The 24,516-nt window shown below is 46.5% G+C and overlaps 1 protein-coding gene across 1 annotated transcript; it reads right to left on the minus strand.

The window, feature by feature from the left end:
* Positions 1-2,007: 2,007 nt before the first annotated feature.
* Positions 2,008-22,028, minus strand: EMP1 (epithelial membrane protein 1). The gene is made up of 5 exons (XM_082634935.1): positions 21,880-22,028; positions 7,238-7,350; positions 5,210-5,309; positions 4,955-5,095; positions 2,008-4,268 (listed from the first exon to the last, which is right to left on the minus strand). The coding sequence occupies exons 2-5, from the start codon at positions 7,313-7,315 to the stop codon at positions 4,102-4,104; spliced, it is 486 nt and encodes a 161-aa protein (XP_082491061.1). The 5' UTR covers positions 7,316-7,350; positions 21,880-22,028; the 3' UTR covers positions 2,008-4,101.
* Positions 22,029-24,516: the final 2,488 nt, after the last annotated feature.

Consider the following 24,516-nt stretch of genomic DNA (forward strand, 5'->3'; position numbering starts at 1 on the left):
TACAGGGAAAAGGGGTGTGCCAAAAAGTATCCTTAAGGAACTAAGAGCATGGAATTCAAAAAATGTGGGTGGGAATGGGAACGTCCAAGGAAAGGCCATGGGAATGAGTGGCTGAAATGAAGTTAAACTGAACAATTAAGAGTCGTCTGCATCGATCTTTTACCTGTCCTTCCAGGAGCTCTGACAAGCATTAAACACAATGAGAGGTAAAGAATTTGAATTACTCTGGAGAAAGAAATTCTTAGAGTCAGTTCAAATATGCCATGTTGAAGTGAGTTTGGTAACTTGGTTTATGGAAACAAATCTGGGTTTAAATATTACGGCCAGGATGATTTTACCTTTTTTAAAATAAGGTGACCAAGTGTCAGATTCATTAGTGTAATCTATGTCACTCATAAATCCAGTACTATAATTCTCAAAATCTGATTTTGCAATGCCTAGTTACCTCAAGAGCTATGGCAAAAGTGTACCCAAATACTCAAAACAGCTTTACTTTTTTTTTCTATTTCAATCAACTTGTGTCATGTCAGGCATCAGAATCACCAACTGAAAAGTATATCTTTTTAATACCATTTTTTAAATGCAATTTATTTAAGCTAAAAAAAAAACCCCAAAGAGTTCACCCATTTCTCCCAGCCCCCAGCCCCACCTCTGCCGACCACATGATTCACCTTAAAAATTATAGATATACGTGCCCTTTGTCATTATTTTACGAGAGGGAGGAAAAGTTGTGAAATCAAACTAAAAGAGTAAGGTTTCATCATTTTCAAAAGCCTGTCAATTATTATACTAAGGAGTTAGAATCATTCTAAAGTTCCTAGGTAAACTGGGTTTAAGCTATTGATATGCTAATAAAAGTGGGAAAATTAAGATTGATTCTAAACCATGAGATCAGAGAACGGAACAAGCAGTCCTAGCTTAAGAACACCCAGTTTACAAAATTATATATGTATATTTATAGCCAGAGTCATGCTAAATGCCACGTTCTCCTATATTCAATGGCAAACTCTGACATGACTGGGGAAGAGTGATTCCCAGGCAGCCGTATGTCCATCTCCCCCTGCATCAGATATACTCCTCTTACCATGAAGGGTCTGGAGGGGCAACAGAGGGTTCCAGGCTCCAGAATTTAATGAACTCATTTCCCATTGAAAACAACAATAATAGTCAAATCATTATTAAACTTCTTTTCCAGGCTAGACTTACAAAAGTCTTTTGAGCCCATATGATAAGTAAGATCGTTGTAAATTGTCTCTATGGAAAATATGCTCTGAGGCCCAAACAATCAGCTTAAGAAGATAGCTTTTGGAAGTGACTCATAGAGGTCTCTAAGAAGCTATCAATAACTGATGCGATTTGATTAATTTAATTTAAAATATGTTGAGGTCTTATTTTCGGGTTCCATTGTGTCTTTTTTTTGTGCATTACTCTGTGTGCAGTTATTTCATCCAAGACCACAGGGGAGTGAAAGATGGCCTACTCCACATTAAAACCACTCTTATCGTATTGGTGTTGACAGGATGCTGGGGTACACAGCACCAACCCTGTTTTCCACTCTTCATTCTGGTCCTTTCTGCACCCAGAAAGCCTCAAATCTTTCCTTCTCTCATACAGCCCATAGAGATTACGCCCCGGGTAATGCAATGAATGGGCTCCTGCAAATGTATGTGACACATACCATTGTGAATGGCTTTATATGTTGAAGACACATTACAGGATTTTGCTACTTCAAAGAAAATTTACAAGTATCTCATCTGTTAATGTCATAACCCATTCTGATTCAAGATAATAACCTCTCTCAAATGTATTAGCTTACGAAGTTCCATTTTTTGCTTAAGAGGTTTAATTAAAGCAAGATAAAACTATACTTTCGGCTCCTGAAAGTAGCTTAATGTCTCTGATAAATGCCAACTTGTCCAAATCGAACTGATTGACAACTTCATTAGGAATCAATGTCATTATCATCCATATTTTTCCTACATTTTTTGAAAGAAAACATTCACACGGTGAAGGGAATCAGAATCTGTTTTTATATGCCTAGAGTTATAAACATTTGTATCAAAATATTTACAATTATAGTATATGAAATACCAATCTATTAAAGAAGAAGCCAAATACAGTACTAGAACAACCCACCAACGTAATGCAAATTACATGAGACATAAATGGCACAGAAACAAAGTAAAAGACAAGGGAATACATGGTTCACTCCAGTCACAGTTTGACTTTTTAACACAATGTTAGTATCTCTTTTGGCTGTATCTGATATGTAAATCTGCTTCTGCGCTCAAGACAGCCTTCTAAAATCATGTGACCATTAAATCATAATTTAAAAGTTCATCATCCCACAGTTTTTGCTTGCCAACCAATTTACCCCACAGCCCAGATTATTTGGTGGCCGGCTCTCAACATTCCCCTAACCAGAATGAACATAGAGAAATATACTTAGTAATAGTCCTTTTACATAAATACCAGCAACTGTGGCATAATAGCTCCCCAAAAGGAAACATATATAAGAAACGGGATGAAGAGGGAGCTAGAAGATGAAAAGTAGGCAAGATGTCTCAGAGTCTCCCTAGGGTAGATATTCTCAGATTGGTAAAGGAAATGTCTTCCACCAAAAAAATACCCTTTAGCCAGAATCTGAGATGGCTTAAAATAGCTGCGCCAGGCCAGAGCAATGCCTGCTTAACCAGGAATACCATACTAATACCATACTTCTAAGTCCTATATAGAAACACTCTTGTGGCAGCAAATGAGCTCAATTACCATCTGACTGGGAACCACAAGAGTTTTTAGGGTTTTTTTTTTCCTTAAAGAAAATATCTGCCCATCACCTATACTTTTATTTCTCTCACGGAAATTTTCTTATTTTCCTGGAAGCACGGACACTCTGTTCTTATTGTGACTGAAATCTAGTATGCTTAATACTTGACAATGATATAGCACCTTTCATCCAAGGACTTGTTGTTTGGTTTTGGTTTGTGTGTATTTTAAGAAGCTTCCAGAATTGCCTTGCCTCACCTGTGTTGTGGGATAGGCAGGACCTCTGAAAGGCAACCCCTCCAGCTCATGTCAAAGCTAGAGCTGTCTCTGAGCCTAGGAGCCCTGATCCCCAATGCGGCTAATTAGATAAAACATCCTCAAAAGTGTATAATTTAGAGGGAGAGTAACAGATTGTGTTGCACGGGTCTTTGTCCATCTCTCTCACGTTATATACTTAAAACAAACATTGATTGCATGGAGAGAGGTTCCTAATAACATAACTCTAACATAACCCTGCTATAACACTGTCCCTTTTTCCCACAATTTGTGTGGTGCTTCCACTACTGAATTGGTCGTTAGTGGCTTTACAGAAACTCCAGAGAGCTGCCTTGGCTTTAAAGGAGAGGCCAAGCAAAGTCTGTAGCAAGAGGTCTCCACGAGGGACAGCGGTGTGAGGTCTAGTCTGGGTTCTGACCACGCCCCAGGCCTTCCACTGTGAAAAGTTCTCTTTCTCAGTTTAGCTAACACACCAACTTAGCCTTAATCACTATCTCTCTTCCTCCCATTTTGTCACAAATACCACAGAGCTAAATCTCTGTTCCAACGAGGGATAATGGCTCACTGGCCAAAGTCCTCCCACAGGGCCCTTCAGATGGTGCTGTTTTGCTTTGGGTCAGAAGGGCAGGACGGCTTCCAAGCCTGGCGTATTCCGCACAAGAACAGTATCTGCCCTTGCCGGGACTTGTACCGCTATATTAACTAGGTGCAGGAGGTCTGAAGACAGAATTCACCCTCGGAAGTAGAGCCAGCAATGTGGCAGCTGCTGGGGCCCCAGGCAGTGTATGTAACTGATAACAGCTGGAGGCTGGAGGGAGGCCCTCTGGCCTGCATCCAGGGAGCATCCGCCCCAGCCCACGGCTTTCTCCCGGGGCAGGGGCTGGACAGTACAGGACCCCCTCAGTCATGTTTGGGTTTCAGCCCCTCCCCCCTGCCTTCCCCTCCCCCCAATTCCCTCTCTTGGTTTTCCCTGCTTAGCAACTTCCATTCCTCTCCCAGATTCAAGGACTCCCTCCTCCCCACCCCCACCCCCCCGATTCCCCAATAACGTGATCAGCCTTATTTCTTTCTCAGGACCAGATAGAGAATGCCGATGATGAAGCTGAAGCAGAAGCAGATCCAGGTCAGGATGAAGGAATAGCCGTGGTGACTCCCCGGGTACTGGTTTACAGAGCTGTTCGCATAGTGATGAGTGTAGATAGAGGCCCCCACCAAGATGCACAGCCCTGCCGGCGAGAAACAACGATTAGCTGTTGGTTTGGTTTCTTAACATGAAAACCAAGAAAAAGATTTTATAATTTTAGGAAGAGCCTATTTCCCTCATGGGCGATGGGAAAATGAACTCGGAAATTTGACCCCCAACGGTAGTTCTGTCGATTTGCCCCAAACCAAGCTTGATGGCTGTGTTGGCAAATCAGAGGTGTTCGAGTTCTCACATCTGCACTGGTTTGTGTGGCTGAAACACAGCCTCTCGGGTCCACCCCTCAGCCTTCCCATCTGGACCCCAGTACACAAGGGCAGGCTGCCTGAGGGATGCAAAAGAACGTGCCTTCCACCAAACTGTGTGTGTGGGGGGGAGAATTAACAGGAGAGAGGGAATGGCGATCATTGCAGGCATTCTGGCAGCGGTTTCATCTTTCTAAGGAATCCCACATCCCTGCCCCCTTCAAGGGTCTTGTATACAAGTGCTACTGATGGGCGGACTCCAGCCACTTGGTAGCTGCCCGGGAGCCCAGGTTTCAACAATGAAGCCTACGAGGATTCTTATTCCGAGCAGCTATCAGGGGTTCTCCCAAAGGGCACAAATTGTGCAAGGCGGTCTCACTGCCCCACGTGCTCAGCTCTTCAAGCTGCCGGGAGCACCCACGGTGAGATCCATGGGAAAGCTTTTTCTGGGTAAGCTGATACTCACAGCACACCAGCATGGTGGCCCCCGAGAGGAAGAAGCGGTTGCCTTTCTCCATGGTGAACAGCTGGAACACGAAGATCACGAGGGAGATGACGGAGAAGATGATGGACAGAATCATGAAGGCCTGCACTGCCTTGAGGGCATCTGTGGACACAGGGTGGGGGGAGTGAGGGTGTTAGGCTACCCAGTCCCCGAGGGACTGGCCATTTTCCTAAGCGCACGAACTGTCAGCACTAAGTACAATATCTTTGTACACACCTTCACCGCTGTATGACAGGCTGTCACTGCAGTCAGCAATGGCAGTACAGTTTTTCCAAAGACCTACTGATCCTGTTCCAACATCTGAAACCATCCAGGCCTGAAATCAAAAAGAAATAAAGGAACTCTTCTCAGTACTCTGTAATGACCTATACGGAAAAAGAATCTAAAAAAGAGAGGATATATGTATATGTATAACTGATTCACTTTGCTGTACAGCAGAAACTAACACAACATTTTAAATCAACTATACTCCAGTAAAAATTTTTTGAAATAAATTTTTGAAAGAAATAAAAATTTCTTTAAAAACTAACCCCCTGCTTTGAAACAAAAGGAAACAACAAATCACCTTGTGTCAGGACCAAATCTTAACCAAGACTCCATATTTAGCGATAAACATGGTTTATTTCCATCTCTTGGTGGAAATAAGGTCTCACTAAAACTGAAGTCACAAAGGTCCCAAGAAAAAAGAGAGAGAAGAACGTGTGACCAAGGAAAAGTCACCTCATTCTCTGGGCTTCACATACCTCATCACTTTAAAAAAAAAAAAGAAAAGAAGTAATTCAACCATCGAGATTTAAAATTCTAAGGCTCTAAGAAATGGAAACCCTGGGTGAGGAAATTGGTTTCAAGGAGGCACAATTCATACACCCCACCAAGATTGTTTCATGGAAGGGCCTGGCTAGAGGGGAAAAAAGTTAAGGAAAAATGTTCAACTGGAAAAAAGTAAGAAACATAAAGGGCAACGAAGAAAAGAGCTGAGTGATCAATAAGCCACTTTCATCTAAACAGAAGGATAAACCTTGGTCGTCACAACATGCAAAGTAATTCCATAATAACATAGTCTAGCCACAGCCTTCCTGTGGCGGCAGCTGAAAGTAGAAGAATGACCAAAATGTGTTCCCCGAGGCTCACCACAGTGCCAGCAAAACAGCTATCCTTCTGGGATGGAAAACAAACACCCAGCCCTGTCTACACAGAGTGTCTGTTAAAATGAGAGTTATTGGAAAAGCAGGGCCAAATCGCCTGCCTGCTCTTGATTTAATAAACAACTCTGTGTCCAGCCCCATATCAGAAGCTGATCATTCAGATATTCAGCAATCAGCATCCACTAATACAGTTTGAAGTTGTTTATCGGACCTGTTATCCTGAGAGACTTGGAGGGCAGCGTACAGAACGGCTAAATTAGAGTCTGGAGGAGGCCACATGGGTGAGCGTTCTGGCTCATCACAGTGCTGCTTCAATTAGCCTTGCCTATAATTATACCCACCGATGTTGGCAAAACTCTGAACTTTAAAACCCATTTATCCTTCAACTGTAACAGGGACCTAAACAGGTTCTGGAACCATCTTTTTCTGTCTAGTGATGGATGGCCTTGGTTTTTAGGTCCAAGGAGCTAATCTTGTTTTTTTCTGAGAAAAGCACAATGGACCCTGCAAACTACCACTAGAGGGCAGAGTAGCCCAAGGTTCAGAGAGAAGAGCCTGTTGCTACCTCCATATTTTTAGGTTGTTTCGTTGGAGTTAATTCAGGGGAATCGGGTTAATCTTGCGAAATTCCACTCTCACATGAGACTCTCTGCCCAGATCTTGAATCTGGTGGTCGGGCCACCAAAGTGTCTTATGATCTCACTCCCATTTCTCCTTCTAATCAAGGCCCCCAGAAGGAAGAGGAGTTCTGCCCTGCCACGCAGGTGTCCGCATTTTGCCCTGAACAAAGCCTGTCCCTCCCTGCTGGGCTCCTTGACAGGCACACCTAGAACGCGTCCCAGAAACCCCACCCATTTACCCGTCCTCCAAGCTCCACCTCCACTGAGAAGCCTCGCTGTGTCCTCCAGTCTGGCGGGATCACTCATGTAGACACTTGTTACTTAGTTGTTTGAAGTGCAAGTATGTGTTTATTTTTTTCCATGACTAAACTGTAAATTCACAAAGGGCAGGAATTATGGCTTAAATGTCCTTTGTAGCACTTTATGTAAATATGCAAATAGCTTCCAAATGAATGAATGAACAGAAGAACACGACTCACATTGGTAATGGTGGAAACAAATAACATGATGACGGTGGCAATGTGGACCACAAAGATACTGGCCAGTAACACCAACATCTTGGCTTTTTGGTGGCTTGGGAGTGAAGAGAGCTCTGAAAAGAAAGAACAAGAAAGGGAAAGGAGAGGTTACTGTCAGATTCAACACAATAATTCAGCTTCCCCACCTGGGTGGGCTAGCTGCTAAAATCAGGAAGAGCTGCAAGTAAAAACCATCAAGATTTCATCATAAATTCCTGCAAACAACTAGTGAGCCCAGTTCCCCCCAGTACCTATTCGTCTATTTAAATAGACCTAAACAGAAACAGAATTCTGCCTCTCAGGTATTTATATACTCATCCTTCTGATACAGCCTGTTTCAAAACAAGAAAATTTTATGGTAACTTATCATTTTATTTTGTTTGTGTTTTAGAGGCCAAAGTAGGACTTTGGTTTTTAAAAGGTCGTTCACAGCTGTAATTTCCAGGTCTCTGTGCAACACTGTCATATAAATTTCTATTTTCCACTAGGGAGGTGTCCACGCTTCTATCAAACTGCTCACCCAGCAATTTTAATCGAATTTTCCTCAGACCAGCAGCTATTACTCAATGCCCAGAGACGGAATGGGCTACTAATTTGATCCCAGATGAGATATAAAACGTGAGAGCCACAACTTCTATTATAATAATGCTGTCGATATTCAATAATTATAACTACCTAATTACAGTTTAATGGTCTGATCATCTACCAATGGAACATTTTAGACTGGTATTACTGCACCGGAGCCTTTGGGCTGTGTCATGGTAGGGACTCTGCTATTGACCTGGGGGCATAGGGTTATATTTCCTATGATTCAATATGACAGTTCTGGGAGCTGGATGCAGCTTGAGAGACTAGCAAATGTGCCTTTGGCTTGTGCATGACATTTACCCAAATGCCAATCCTTCAGGACTCAGTAGAGCAGATGGGCAAATGCATCCATCACACGGTGGGTGGGAGGATGGGGAACTCATAGAGATTAAGAATGTGCATGGGTAAACAAAAGCGTTCAGCCATCATCTCAGCAGAACAGAAGACAGGAGCCCATGGGTCATCCAACCTAGAAAATAAAGGAAGTGTGAAGGATGCATGAGAGGGCAACTATTCTGATTCATGTGAGCCACAGGCGTGCTTTGTCACTCACGCCCAAGACAGTTCAGAGGCGGTACCAGCTCGGGGACTTCAGAAGGGAAGGGCTCAGGTTATTCACACCCTAGGCAGGGTGGATGTGTGGCTGTCCCCTCCCAGGGAGGAGTTGGCGGTGCACATCCAGTAACTGTGTCCCACTTCTCTCTCTCTCCCTCCACCTCATTTAATTGAAGCTTTGAGTGTGCTTGAGCCCCTTTCACATTGGACCGGGTATTTACAGGAGAGCACGGATACATTCATTCCAACACTTCGGATGTTTTTGATCTCCTCTCCTTTACCTCATCAGGCACTCAAAATCTAGAATGACCTACGGTACCCCGGGGGCCTTGCTCTTGACAGGCTAGGAATGAGAGGCAGACACTGGCCCCCACTGCCCACCCGACCCATTCCAAACCCCCCCCCCCAGCGCCCTCCTTCCCCATCCGAGCACTTCCTGCCACCTAGATTCTCTTTGTAGAAATGTGTCCAGTGGAACTGTGAATGACCAAAATGATGAAGTTTATCCCGCGGCTTCAGGGGAGAGCTTGGAGCTTTCAGGCCTGCTATTAAAAATCTCTCCACACATTCAAATGCATTTTTGCTTTTCTCAGGTCCTTGCACACTTCCTCAATTTTCTGCTTGACTTTAATGCACAGTGAAAAGAGGTTTTTGAATTAGACAAAGGTTGAGTTAGAATCATATAAAGTTGTTTCACCTTCCAGTCTCAGTTTCCTCCTATGTAAAGTGAGGGTTGCAATGCTAATCATACAGGGAAATGTGAGGGTTACATTGGATCATATATGGAGAACTTCCAGCACAGAGCCTGGCACATGGCAGATACTAATGGGGTTGTTTTCGTTGCGATTGTTAGTATTACTATTATTATTATTATTATTATTATTATATGAAACTGAGTAGCTGGCACCAAACCAACCCAGTCCATCCGTCACCAGGCTGCCCCATGTTAAGTGCCAATAATAGGATATCTGCTCTCCAGTTCACAAGGCAGTGTGTATAAAATCATTTAGGTCGTCTTAGAAATTGTCTATATGCCTAATCCTTGCCCCTTGAGTGGGAGGACCACTAGGAACACCCCCTTAGAGATGAGGAGGAGAAACCTCACTCTTCTCAGCCCTGTGCTAGCCATCCTCCCGGCACCCCCAAGATTCACACCATCACTAGATCCTGATCTCACCCCCCATGGAGAAAGGAACAGGCATGAATTAATTCTCTGAATGCAGGGAATTAAAATATTATATAACATGGGCTTCCCTGGTGGCACAGTGGTTAAGAATCCGCCTGCCAGTGCAGGGGGTGCATGTTCGATCCCTGGTCCGGGAAGATCCCACGTGCCGCAGAGCGGCTGGGCCCATGAGCCATGGCCACTGAGCCTGTGAGTCCGGAGCCTGTGCTCCGCAATGGGAGAGGCCACAACAGTGAGAGGCCCGCGTACTGCAAAAAAAAAAAAAGAGTAGCCCCAGCTCGCCAAAAGTAGAGGAAGCCCGTGTGCAGCAACGAAGACCCAATGCAGCCAAAAATTAAAATAAATAAATTTATCTTAAAAATATTATATAACAAGTCATGTTTAATCCTCCTTGGGCTCTACAAATGACTTTTTTTATTCCTTTGCTTCTAATTTACAAACAACCTCCTCCTAATAGGGGTTGAGGGACCAAAGACAGAATATAACACACCAAGTGAGGCCTCTTAACTGAGGTCGAGGAAAATGTTCTGAGTCTCCTCCCTTACATGCTGTTGGGGATCCAGCAGTGTTTTCCATCTCCTTGGATTGGTCTGTAACCCTCCAAAGTTGAGTCTGATTCCTTTCGCCCCAGCTCACGCTGTCCATTTTGATGACTTGGACATAATTGCCTTCCAATTACCCTGCACCTTCACCGTGGCTGGTCCACTGCACTCCCTGGGCGTGCGAGCTCCTGGTCAATGGCTCTCACTTCTGATCTAACCCACAGCCCCGCCTGACCATTATCCCCCTGCGGGGTGCAGGCAGGAGTGAGTGGCGGAGTCGAGCAAGGAAGCGACTCTCTTTCAGGGTATTTAGATTCTGTAATCATGCCACATCTTTTCACCAAAGAAAGGAGCAAAATGTCTTGGATTAGCAAGTGTTCTTAATGCACGGAACATACAATTCTCTCCACTTTTGGCTGCTGTATCCAGCCGGAAGTAGGAGCTGCTTAGCTGGAGCTATTGTATAACACATAGAGTAACCTCTCCATTTTTCATGGCCCCAAATTTGTCAGGTTTTTATTAGTATCATCCATTGTCAGCTTCGAGGGGCTTCCTTTAATTTCAATGGCTCTCCCCAACACATTTGGAAACAGAATGAGCTGTCTTCTTAAATGTCTGGCCTGGATCATCCCTAGGTACTCAGTCCCTATACTAGAGGCCCCCCAGCAGATGAGTGGGGACCTATCAAGTAGTAGAGTGGTTTGCGTAGAAATAAAAGAAGACCCCGTGGACCACGGGGTCCACCCACCCTTCACAGGCAGGGAAGATTTCTGAGAGCCTCATTCCCTGGCCTCGTGTGTATCTTGCTTCAGATAAAAGCGCCGAAAAGAGACCATTTCTGAGCATTTATACCTTTGGAAGTATTGGCTGCTACAACTTTCTTTCGTGGCAGTATGTTTCACTAAAGCAATAACTGAGTTCTCTCTCCCACCTCTCCAAAATGCTATGGATAGCACGTGCCAACGGAAAGCAGACCCCTCGTCATAGCCGGGCAGCTCAAACCAGGCAGTAGAGGATAATGGCATGGAGGTTCTAAGGAGCTGGGTGCCACACCTTCCTCCCAACAGAGCATCGGTGCTCAGGAACGTCCCAAAGTTTGTCACATGGTTGCTGGGACTTCCCTAACAACATGATCTGTGGTTCTTGGAGTTGGACCCAGGCCACCAGAGCTAGTGAATCCACCGTATTCTCAAGGGATAGCATGTCCACTGACTGTTCTATGTGGGGTGCCAGGAACACATTTCTCTACCCACCACTGGAAGCAGAGTAGGATCACCCCCTTTACCCTCATTTACCCAAGGGGACAGGGGTGGTCAGGGCTCTGTGGGGCTGGGTGGGAAACTGAGAAAAGCAGAGGAGGCATGAATTTTGATTCTAGAGAGAAGTGATCATTAAGAGAAATGGAGGTTAGCGACGTAGAGCCACACACAGGCTCTCTTTATCCCTTTCCTGTCCTTCTTTCTGCCCTAATGGACAGGCCCGCCGGTTCCTTTTCCACCACCGCCATCTTGGTTTCTGACCACGCTTCCCCTGCTCTTTCCGCATCGCCCAGACCACACTAGGGCCGTGGTCTCTTTACACTCCTGTCCCCGATACAAGCCTCACAACCACTGACCATTCTAGATCTGGATGAAGTTCTTTGCTAATAGGACATTTATTACAGTTAGTGAAAATGAGCCTGAAGATTACGGTTGCTGGTGAATGGAGCTGTAAATGACTAACTAATGTTAGGGAGAAAGATAACTGCCCTCTCTAGTTGGCTCCGTCCACTTAAGTCTTTATTGGTTTCTTGCCTCCCTCCTATACCCAACCCCCCCCCCAAAATGAAAGAATCAAAGGGACATATCCCTGAGACTGCCTTCCTCTTTGCCTTTTTCAGGTAGCCTAACACTTTTAGGGCGTTCTGACCAGGAGAAATTAATCAGGCCTCTGTGGACACCTTTCCTGTTCTGATGGGTAACTCATACTGCAGAGACTTTGAGAATCATTGACTTCTAAACAGACAATTGAGATGTTAGTAATTTGGCTCCGTGATTGCTAAGCTAGGGGTCAGATAACTTTCTTTCCGCCCTGGAGTCTGTGTGTTTATTGAGCGGCCACCAGAGTCTAGGGGAAGCAGTGCTTGAGGGTGGTCTAAGGAACAATAATTGGGAACAATACAACAGAATAGAGCTCCCGAAACCTACTTCTCCCCCAAAGGAAGTGATGGAAATCCTCGGCTTGAGTCACTGAAGAACTCGCCAGAGACTGGGGGTGTCACATAATCAGAAACAGGGATCTGGGGGTTGTGTGAGTAATGGGGGAGTCCCACAGAGCTCAAATGTCTGCGATTCACTTGGAGTGTGTTAGAGTCTCACAGACAAAGGCAAAGTGGAGGCATCCTCTACCAGATGACACAATAGAGCTTTCTGAGAAGCCTGTGGATCTGGCTGGCTAGCCAGAAGACAGTTTAGTCATTTCCCTGGCAGCTGAAGACAGCCCAGGCTTTTCTGGGGAGACAGGAGCAATAATGACCAGATGCCAAAGTCCCTCCCCATCACTCCTTCTTCTCATCCCAGTTTTTTTTTTTAACACCTTTATTGGAGTATAACTGCTTTACAATGGTGTGTTAGTTTCTGCTTTATACAAAGTGCATCAGTTATACATATACATATATCCCCATATCTCTTCCCTCTTGCGTCTCCCTCCCACCCTCCCTATCCCACCCTTCTAGGTGGTCACAGAGCACCGAGCTGATCTCCCTGTGCTATGCGGCTGCTTCCCACTAGCTATCTGTTTTACATTTGGTAGTGTATACATGTCCATGCCACTCTCTCACTTCGTCCCAGCTTCCCCTTCCCCCTCCCGTGTCCTCATCATCCCAGTTTCATTGCTGAAAATAACACAGTCAGGTCATGCGTTCTTCCTCCAGTATTTACCTCCCGTGCATCCTTACTTTCCACTCTCATTGTCGTTGTCCAGCTCAGGACCATCAGCCTCTCCCGTGATCCTCTCTCTGAACTCCTCCCTCTTTTAAGTACATGCTCTGTGCCACTGGGTTATCCGACCAAGTCACTCCTCTTCTCAAATCTTCCAAACACACCACCACCCCACCACCAATCAGGAAAGAGGATCCAAACGCCTCACGCTGGCCCTGGGAACCCGAGGAATTTTAAACCCAAACAGAAGTAGTCATTTTCCTCCCGTTATTAAAATCACTGGTGGCAACCCGCCTGGTAACAGAATTATTTGTGGAAATGTTTCACTCCCCCGCCCCTAAAATTCTAAGTTCCTGAAAGGAGAAGCTTGTCTATGACAGGTACCAAGTATCTGTCCAGCGAGCAAATAAATGAATCAAGGAAGGCAATATTTTCTTTTCTGTGGAAAAACAATCAATGTCAAAGTAACTGAAGTCTTCATAAAAAACAACAGAATTCTACAGAGAAAATGTTTCCCCCTTTTTTAACCCCCTTTTTTATATAGGTGAACTTTAGTCCTGTATTAGTTTTAGAAATTATTTATATATTACTGTAACTATGTATTGAACATCTTACTACAGGCAAACTCTGTGAATATTTCCCGAGTATCTTTTTTTTTTTAATTCTTATTTATTTTTTGGCTGCATTGGGTCTCGTTTGCTGAGTGCAGGCTTTCTCTAGTTGTGGCAAGCGGGGGCTACTCTTTGTTGCGGTGCACAGGCTTCTCATTGCGGTGGCTTCTCTTGTTGCGGAGCACAGGCTCTAGGCGCTCGGGCTTCAGTAGTTGTGGCATGCGGGCTCAGTAGTTGTGGCTCGCGGGCTCTAGAGCGCAGGCTCAGTAGTTGTGGCACACAGCTTTAGTTGCTCCGTGGCATGTGGGATCTTCCCGGACCAGGGCTCGAATCTGTGTCCCCTGGATTGGCAGGTGGATTCTTAACCACTGCGCCACCAGGGAAGTCCTCCGAGTAGCTTTGACATTTGAATATTCAAGGTTATATGTGTGTTTGTTCCCTTTTATTCAAGAAGAAACAAGTAAATGCAAAGAAAAAATCTTAAACTTCTAAATACTATTTTGTGTATTTAACGTCCCTATCTACCTCTTTAAATTACAGAATCTCTGACTGAAAGGGGGCTTTAAAATTCCTCCCCAATGCATGAAACTCATTTATAAATCTACACCAAGGAACTACCTAAATCATGCTTAAACTCCTCCAGTCACGGGGAGCTCACTACTTACCAAGACCCCCTTCCATTAGAAAGGTCCTGACAACACATCAGAGGCTGCTCTTGACAAGGACCACCTTGATCTTACTTCTGCCCTTTGTCTAATGCTTCCTTGTTAGCATTTTTCTAAAGTGGTCACTTTTCCAGCAGAACTTCCAGGTGATCAGAGAATTAGCCAGAGGACATCACCTGAGATCCCCAAATCTCACTAAGTCATAACACTGTCCTGATATGACCCGACTGATGGACACACTCTGTCTTTTCATTGATTGATGCTTTCAGTGAAATCCCCATCTCTTTCTGGGTATCTGCAGACTTCGAAGAACGTTTTCTCAGACCAAGACACAGTGCTTTCTCCAAGGCACAAGATGAAAGACAAAGCCACTGGTCGTACAATTCTGGTCATACGCTCTCCATGAGTCAGCCCACATCTGCCCATCTTCCTTCGTGGCATACCCAAAACTGTGGCTGTGCTTCTCCTGCGGACACTGTGCAGGGTGGTAGCATGAATGCCTTTCTGTCCTATACACATCAGGATCATTTTGCTTTTGCTGGTTTATTTTGATATGTTTCTTTCCCACTGAGGATCATTTGGGTTGGCAAAATGAATGTCCAGCAGAAAAGGAAATACTCTCTTGGGGAGCAGCCGTAGAGGATGTATCCGGAGGAGGAAAAGGCTGGGATTAAAGGCAGGGCTGAGTGGATGAGACCTTGGATGAGCTTTTCTGACCATTGTTGTTGTTTTATGTCAAGTGTACTTTTCCATTCTAAATATTGTTTTTATGTAAGGGTGGGAGAGGGGGGCATTAATTTCTCCGTGGGAAACATGTGGAGAAAAAGAATCCTGAAGGGCTATTTCCTCCTGCTTCTGGATGTCTGATGTTTGGTGTGGAAGGAAAGAATTTCAAGCTGTACCTCACTGTATACACGTCATTCCAGGGTCTGATGTTTTCAAGTGCACAGGGCGGTTTTTATGACCAGGAGAAACATCAGCAATCAAGTAGCAAAAGTAACAGGAATCTACACGCTCCAAAGAAAACAACTCTTTTTTCATGGTCCTGAGGGTAAGGGGACTGCACCTCTCATGAATGGGGGTTTATTATAGAAAAGGTGATGTTTTTCCGGCACTTCTGTAGACTAGCATGATTCTCCCATAGTTAGGGATGAGGAACTGGGGGTGGGGGTAGGAGGAAGTTATTGAAGGGGAACAAAAAAAGAAAGAAAGAAAAAAGCACCTATTTGAAAACCAGATTCTCATAAAAATTCTGCCTCTGACTAACTGCTAACTTTGGGAAAATAACATACCCTCTCTGGACAGTAGCTCCTAGAGAGACACAGTATTGAGCAGCAAAAAGAGCACAAATTCCAGATTCAACTCCTGACTGCACCACTTCAAAAAAAAAGTTCAGTGTTAATGAGGTATAGTTGACATATAAAATTGTAAGCTATTCCAAGCACGTTGAAACTCCAGCCCGTTTTAGCTGTGATCTGCAGACCTCGTAGCCTTAGTGTGAGGGCTGAAGGGCTCCTGCCTGACACAGAGCAAAGGCTGTACAGTTGTTGGTTATTCTTTGTGTTCCTCTATGGAAAATGAGAAGCTCGGCCCAGCGAAATGGGCTTGAAGCTTCTCAGGCAGAAACTGAGGGTCAGCAACTATGCTAGAAGCAAACAAGCAACACGAAGCTTGTTTTTCCAAACATTCCCAAAGAGAATAACCTCTCCCTCTGGTTTTCCCTGGTCCTCTTTTGTGTCGGGGAGTGGCTAGATCTGGGGAACATCTGCCAAGGCTCAGGCCAGACCTGGGCAGCCCCAGCCCGTGTCCCCGGCCCCGGCCCGCAGCTGGTCAGGCCATCGGGCAATGTCCCCTGGGCGAGGAAGGAAGCTTCGTTGTCTTCTGCCCCTAACAAAAGAGGAGTGTTCTGGCGGCAAGAATGTCTCCGAGGGAGAGGTTGCCAAGATAATAACGAGGGTTTGGGAAGAAAATCAAGGTGTGGCCCGGCCCCAGGGGCCCTTGGGTGGGGGCTGTCCGACAGTGGGTGGGCTGCAGGCTTTCTTGCTCTTTCTAAGGGCAACTGGCTGTTTAGTGGCTTAGCAGGGCTGAGGTTATTCAGTCCAGTTCCTCGACAGAAGAGGAAAAGCAGGTCTCCAGAGTGAAAGCAGCGTCAGGATGAAGCCCACCCCCTGGCATCTTCCAGGTCAGGCCTCCTCCACTGCAGCACGAGCTTTTCTCTCCTACGTCGGGGCAGAAGTTCTAGAACTTCTACCAGATCTCCCCTTCACTCTGGTCCTCCCACCGCCTTCTAGTTAATCAGAGGGTCAGCACAGCCCCTCAAAAGAGCGCCCTTGGAAGAAACGAAGGGCCTTTGGAAGGACGCTGCTTCTCTCCATTAGGTTGCTGAGAGGGGCCACCAGCTGAGCCTGCCCCGGCCAAACCCGACTCCGCTGCCACTGCCAGCTCCAGACGAGCTTCAAACCTTCCATCCTGACTCCCGCGTACAGCACAAGCCCCCCTCCCCAGCGAAGCATGGCGGGCAAAGGGAAGCACGAGGTCTCAGCTTCACAACCCTTTCTCTGAAATAAGTGTGGAACCACCTGGCTGGTCCGAACCCTGGTTTCAGGAGCGGAAACCTCTCCCCAGCTCCCCGCACCTAGCCTCCTAGGCAGGGTCTTTGATTATTTCAAAGAAGACATCAAAGTACCCAGGGCTTCGTTCTGCTGTCAGCCCTGATAGGACCCTTCGGAAAAGGGAAGAAACGTCCCCGGGGAAGATCACCGCCCTGTTGGCACAGATATTCGATGGAAACTCAAATGTTGCATCCATGAGCAACAGAAGATTCTTCACGGCGGCGGCGGGGGGTGGTATCGGGGCGGGTGGGGGGGAGACAAAGAAGGAATACTTGGCCCTAAGGACTGTCCCGAGGCACTGAGGGAGGGAGTCAAGAGTGCAGCATCTTCACACTTCTGCCTTGTTCTTCCTCCTTCTCCCTGGCTTCCTCTTTCCACTTTCTCCCTCTTCTAGACCTTTCCATCTGCCCCCCTCCTCCCCCGACACATAGGCCTAAGGAAACCCACGCGGTCCCCTTGCTCCCCGCCCGCTTCCTCCTGGCACCTCCCCTTTCCTCATCAACGTCCGCTCCCCATCGGCTCTCATGCACACCTTTGCGGCCGCACCCTCCTTGACAAGAGGGTGGGGCTCCTTTCCCAAGACCAGCTCGTCACATCTCCCCAAGCCTGGTCTGGCTCCTAGCGGATCCCTTGCTGTTGTCAATATCCCCACAAGACTTCGCTAGCCTGGCCCTGCTTATCTGAGCAGGTGCTTCTCGGGTTTCACAAATCAAACCTCTTACCTTTCTTCCGAGACCTGGGTGAATGCTCACTGCTACCCGGCGGTGAAGCCCGCGGACCCGGTCCCTAAGGGACCTCTGAGCGTATGAAGCCAAGGAGCCCGCCTGGGTCCTCCGACCTCCGTGAGATGCCTGTTCCCATGCAACACGTTGCTTCATTTCACTTTCCTACCAGTGTTTACGGATTAAGCTTGCTGTTAGCATGAGCCAGGGGATTTCTCACAACAAGAATGGTAGGATCTTAGAACAATAGGGTCTCAGAGCCACAAGGGGCCGTGGAGACCACTAAGCTCAGTTCCCTCCATCGAGAAGACAAATGTCCTGCCCACATCACACAGCAGAGTCGAGACAAGACAATGGCCCCTCAGGCCTCCTATTCAGCCATCCTGCACCTACCCCAGGATTCATGCCACCGATTTCAACCCAAGCCCAGCAGGTTCTCAATTTTAATTACCCCACTGGAAACGAGAATTCATGAAACAGGCTCGGGAAATATGAACGCTGCCAGATCCGCGTAAGGCCGATGGCCCCAAGAATAGAGGAGTCCATTTTATCTCCAGAGAAATGCTATTTCCACAGCAGGGAAGGAAAGGTTGACCCAAATATTTTGTTAAAAAGGGAGAGAGAGACACAGCAATCCCCACAAGGGCTTCTACTTTTATCCTTGTGCTTCAGTATCAGCAGATCTCCCAATTAAATTGAGAGAAATGACTTGTAACTGAAATGGTACAAAGAGTGGTCTTGAGACATGCATGTTTGGGGAGTGGGGTTCTGGGAATTCAAGCAAACTCCTAACTGGAAGCGTATTTGGGCTCCCTTGATTACTGAATAGAAATCCAGGGTCATCTGGGCAGAACTGGAAAAAAGTATTGGAAAAGGGACATTTATGGTCAGAAAATTCCAGTTCTACGTTAGTTAAGGATTATGAGCTCTTTTCAAGGGATTGACATCCAGACTGCCCACCAGCAATTAGATCAAGGGGATGTTGATTGGCAGCCTGTTCCTGTAATTACTATGACAGGAGGTTAACAGTGGAAAGGTGTGGGCTGCATGAACTATGGACCAAGTTAAGGGACCAGCCCCAGAAGGCCAAGTCAGAAGCCTGTGTTTCTGGCACTGGATTGATTTAACCATGACCTCGTGGTAGTAACTGGGTGTGTCCCTCTGAGTATGTATATCTGAGAGTCCCAAATGGCTCTGAGCTTTTGTGCTAGGCATACACATATCTATGTGTATACATGTGGTCGGTTCAAGAAGGAACCATATGCATGTGTTTAGAAAATGAAGGACCTCAGGATCAGATCACTTGCGTATGGATGACTATGCGCACAGTTTCAAAGCTTCGAAAACACTCCCTGCTCTTTCTGAATCTTAGCTAGTAATAATAATAATACAGATGCATTAAGTTTTATCCATTAAATATTAAATAAGGGTCAAGTGTTTAGAGGATAAGTAGCCTTGGATGGATCAACAACAATGAAAATAGAATGGGTATTTTCAGCACCGGAGAACTAGGAACAAAGTATAGGAGTTATAGAGAAGCCAATTTTGCTGGATCTAAGAAACTCTAGTAATTAGAGCTATCCAGCAAAGGTGGGTGAGCATGGCAGTACCTTCTGAGGTACCAAGCCTCTTCTCTGGCAATTTTAGGGAAATGTAAAATTCCCATCCATCCAAGGTGGTGTGAAAATAAGACTTCTGCATATGGCAGAGAATGAATGGATTGACCTCCAAGATCCCTGCCAAACTCAGGGCACAAAATCAAGGATGAAATGCAACTAGATTTGCCTTGTGCCCTTTTCTGAGGCCGTTTTTCGGGTCTATTCCCTGTCAGGCTCTGAGGAGTCTACAGAAAAGCCATTTTGCTTCACCTCTAAGCCTTCTAGGTCTCTGACTGCTTTCTCTCCGCTGGTCCCAAGGGGTCTGGTACCAGCTGAAACCCCCAGAGCCACCGAGTCCAAGCCAAGAGGGTCTGCATGCCCCAGGTGGCCTCTATGGAGCTCCTTCCCTAGGTCCCCCAGAGTTTGGATGTCCCTGGGAACTGGATGGGCCAAGTCTGGCCTAGGAGGGAAGCAGGAAGAGTAGAGAAAGCCACAGTCTTTTCTGCGGTCTGTGGAGGGGACGTCTTTCCTCTCCTAGAGGTTGCCCTGTACTCCTGGGAGGGGGCCAGCATCTGCTCTGGGATGTGATCTGCCCTGGGTTGGTCCTCGATGGCCTTCTGCCAACTCCCAGAACAGTGTCCTACCCTCAAACAATGTAAAATCCAGGGGGTCCTTGGACCAGGACGCCAGACCGGACATCCTGCGGCCCTCCAGACAGCGCTCCACGCCCGCCACAGTCCTCAGAGTCTGGGGTGGAATTTGATCCACCTCTGAGGGCAGGAGGAAAAACAACCCTCCCGGTTCAGTCTTGCCAAAGATTCACAGCTGAAATCCACAAAAATTCCCTCAGCCACGGAACTCTCTCACTACTTCTTGGAGGAAGAGGGGAAGGTGGGAATCAGAACTGCATTCTTTAAATTGCCCTCAAACTCCAGGCAATAACACGCAGCACACTTGCTCATTTATAAAACTCCAGCGTAAAGTGAGATGCCGCACAAATAATGAATTTCATGACGATGGTTTACGCCCCCAGAATTGTCAGTGTTGTCTATTTGCTGACCAGTTAAATCTAGCTTATCAGTTTTAACCTGCACAGACTAAAAGATTTGTACTAGCTTCCTAGGATACCACTACCATCAGCTTAATAATGGCTTCCCTAATCCACGTCCATGTAAACTGGGAAATAATCAACATTTCAAGCAAAGGTGGGAGTTCCCTGCATCTTGAAAAGTTGCCCCTGCACTAACTTAATCATTCCCTTGAGGGCAATTTTACCAGGCGCCTTGCCTGTACCAGGTACGCAGGCTGATTACTTTTGAATCTTCTCTTCCTACGAACTACATTTCTAAAGAAAAAGCCTAATTTCATCAGACAAGCTGAATCCTGTCATTCTCCTCATCTTGTTTACCTGGGGGAAAAAATACACCAGTATCTATGTTGAAATGGGCCACGCCTCCACCAAAATGCTAACCTTAAAAAAAAAAAAAAAAGCAAATAGAAATCACTCGTCTTCCTTTTCCAGATCCCTTTCATGATTAGCACGAGTGTTTGCATTTGTACAGCCATGTTTTGGAAAGAGTGAGAAGATAAATGTTCCAAAACAATCACTGCCTTCCCTGCAGAAAAAAAATCCCACATCCACCTAAATAAAAAATTATTTTAACATTTCTGATATGCCATATTTTCACTCAGCACTAAAATTTGGTGGTTTCTGAAGTGAAAACACAAAGCGATTTTTTTTACAGGGACAGATGAGGTTCCCCCGCCCTCCCCTCCCCTCCAAACCTAGTTTCCCTCCTGCTTCTCCCCATCCTCCATATCTGGCCAGAGAGAGAGTTCTGGAATCCACATCAGGCTCCCAACTACACCAAAGGCACCCGTCCTGCGTTTTATTTCAAACTCCACTTGAAAGAAAGACTTTCCTCTTTCTCCCTCTCTCTCTCCCTCTAACGGTTTTCTTTAAACAAACCAACCCCCTCCTCCTATCCCGTGGAAAGAAAAAATATTTACACTTAAATAAAAGTGAATGAACAAGCCAAAAGACAGTAGTCAAAGTAACCACGAAAATAAACTGAAATGCAGATCTCTATCCACCATCACCCCAAAAGACCAGCAAACAGAGAAACAGTTCAAGTCCTGAAGCACTTTGAATCAAAAACAGAGGAATTGACAACATCGGGCAAGCACGCTCTGTCATTTCAAAGGTACATCGTGGTTCCTCCGTAAAGAAAACCCATAAAGGATACGCTAGTGGTATCCTAGGAAGCTAGTACAAATCTTTGGAATACCCTGTTCCAAAGTCCCTTCTCCCATCACACTTTCAGAACAAGAATCCAGTTCCTGCAAGACCTAATTACAGCCCAGCCCCCCCGATGGCCTCGACCCCCCGGGGCCCCCGTCAAACTACATTTTACTGAACCTTAAGGAAAAAGTTGTCTCGGTGCCCACTTATAGCCAAAAATTCGAAGGGCTCATTTCAAAGAGTCATGGAAAAACAGCAGAGGAATAAAAGAAAAAGCAAAGCTTCGGTGAGGTCAGAAGGAGGAGAGCAGTGGGAAGGAAGGAAAGTTCTCTGGGCTTCCCCACAGTGTCGGGAGCTGTCCTACCTGAGGGTCCAGCGACCGAGATGCCCAGAGTGACAGGAGCTGGTGGCAGGCGTCCGCTCTTCTGGAGGTTTGTGACCACAGTGAGGGGAGGGCTGGCCTTCCGAGGTTATAAGTTTCCTGCGCTGGTGTGCTGGGGTGTGTGATGGGCGGTTTCTTTTCACTGTGCTTTTAAAGGAGTTTCTATGAATCAGTCTGGCTTAAAAAAAAAATGTGTTGGAAAGCTACGCCCTGCTAAGCTGGCAGTCGATCAAGAGAGGCTGGGAGGGAGCCATCAATTCAGAGAAGCCAGTTTAGGCTCCCCGTGACTCAGACACACAGACCACAGTGGAAAAAGGAGTGACATGGCTTCAAATGAGTAACAGGAGTCACACAAATAGATCTGTTTACCGAAGCCCATTCCTCCTCATCAAAAAGGAGATTTGGTTACCATGGATACAAGCAAAACACAGGTTATCTGCCCACACTTTCATCTGGGGGTGGGGGGAGGGACAGGGAGGGGGACAGTGCCCTGCCCACTGACATGCTAGCTAATCATCCCACCAAATGCATCCGAGGCTGCTCACGGTCAGGAATGATCAGATTTACTTCTGATTTGCTTCCCTGCCTGACCCTGGGCACCATCCTGGGGGTGGCTGGGGATGAGGAAGGGGACACACCAGGAGCCCTCGGAACCCGGCCTCTCAGTGGTGGAGAGCTGGCTGGCTGGCCCTTTAATTACGCTCCGTGAACGCCCAGCCAGACTCCTCACATTCACAGTCGAGAGGAAGTCGTCTAGTTAAGAACTTTGCTCTCTGACCTCCAGGTGATAACCCCCTGGACCTTGCTCCACAGTTGAGCTCCTTGGGCATGATCATCCCAGCCACCTCCCTGTCTCACTCCTCTGTCACTCAGCAGTGGAGTCGGGAGTGGCCCCAGAAGTCGTGGCATCCCAAGGCCAGGCGTCCACTGGAGTCCAGAGCCCAGCTGCTCCCCACTTAGCTATGTGACTGCACGCCTCCATTTCCCGGGGCACAAGTGGGGTAGACAGTACCTCTTATGGTGAGAAATACACGTAGGGAGCGTATAACAACACTTGGTGCATAGTAAGCACTTGATAAATATTAACTAGAATGAGTATTTTACCGAAGAAGGAACCCAGGCTCAGAGAGGTGAAGTAATTGATCCAAGGAGAACAGCAAATTAGCAGGAGCAGCTGCATTCCAAGTCGGCCACACCCAAGCAACTCTATTTCTGCTGTTCACTGCTGTATCATGACAACTTATTTCAATTCAAATTATTCTCCTAGAGTTATTTATTGATCCATCCAACCAATGCATTTGCACATAGCCATGCACTAGGCACTGTTCAAAGCATGGGGTCGCGGATGTGAGCCAGATCCCTGTCCTCCTGGAATTTATATTCCATAAAAGAATAGAGGGCTTCCCTGGTGGCGCAGTGGTTGAGAGTCCGCCTGCCGATGCAGGGGACACGGGTTCGTGCCCCGGCCCGGGAAGATCCCACATGCCGCGGAGCGGCTGGGCCCGTGAGCCATGGCCTCTGAGCCTGTGCGTCCAGAGCCTGTGCTCCGCAAGGGGAGAGGCCACAGCAGTGAGAGGCCCGCGTACCGCAAAAAAAAAAAAAAAAAGAATAGAGAAGGGACGGATGACTATTCAACAAAATGTTTATAAAACTAGATGGTAAAATTACAGGTGAATTTTTGTTTCTTCTGGGTCACATTTCTATATTTTCCAAATCTTCTGCCATGAACCTACATTGCTTTGATTTTTAGGAAAACACATTTTTTAATGGATAGGAGGGAATATTATCTGAAATGAATAATAGGGAATCAGCACACACACACGCATACACCATCACTCATTGGATACTAAAAATGTCTGTTTGAGAAAAGCCCCTCCCAGCAGTGGGTTAAGAGTCCCGTGATCTCCGAGCAGCCTAAGCCTCGAGAGTCAGGGTGTCTGGTGGAGAGACCTGGGAACCCTCACGGCTGTAAGTGCAGAATGAAGGCACAGCCTACCTGAGCTGCATGCCGTCTGCCAGCCCAGCCCACCCCCAGGCCTTCCCCATCCTTTGTTGGCTTGCCTTTCACCTCCAAGGCCTTCTGCAAGTTTCAAACTCTCCCTTCCCCCAGCAGCATGTGCAGGGGGGCTGGGTCCAGGGCTAGAGTCCAGGGATGCTGAGGAGTATGTGATCTGGTTGCATTTTTAAAAGAGAAACCTGGGGCTTCCCCTTGAAGGGGACGCGATCTTTCTCCTGCTTCCCTCTCAAGACGAACCGAGGAAAAAAGCAGAACCTTCCCTTAGGGTACTCGAGCACAGGAGTCATTTGGTCCTTCTGGATTCTTGGATTCCCACACTGGGTCTGAAAGGGAGAGGCAGTGGGTTGAGAAAGGGGTTCTGAAGACAGAACGCAGAAAACGGTTCTAGTTTTCCTCTCGCACCACCTGGCAAGGGGGTCAGTGAGTAATCTGCCCTCCTGCGATTCAAACTTAAAGTGAGTCCATGTCATAGCCTTCCAGGTGGGCCTAGTGAATCTCACATTCCTTTAAACTTCTGGAGATGTTTAGGGTTTGGAGAGAAAATGTTAAATGCTTTGATCTCTTAACACACACACACACACACACACACACACACACAGCGG

The sequence above is a fragment of the Mesoplodon mirus genome (assembly GCF_964341445.2).
Source record: "Mesoplodon mirus genome assembly, chromosome: 11".
NCBI lineage: Eukaryota > Metazoa > Chordata > Mammalia > Artiodactyla > Ziphiidae > Mesoplodon > Mesoplodon mirus.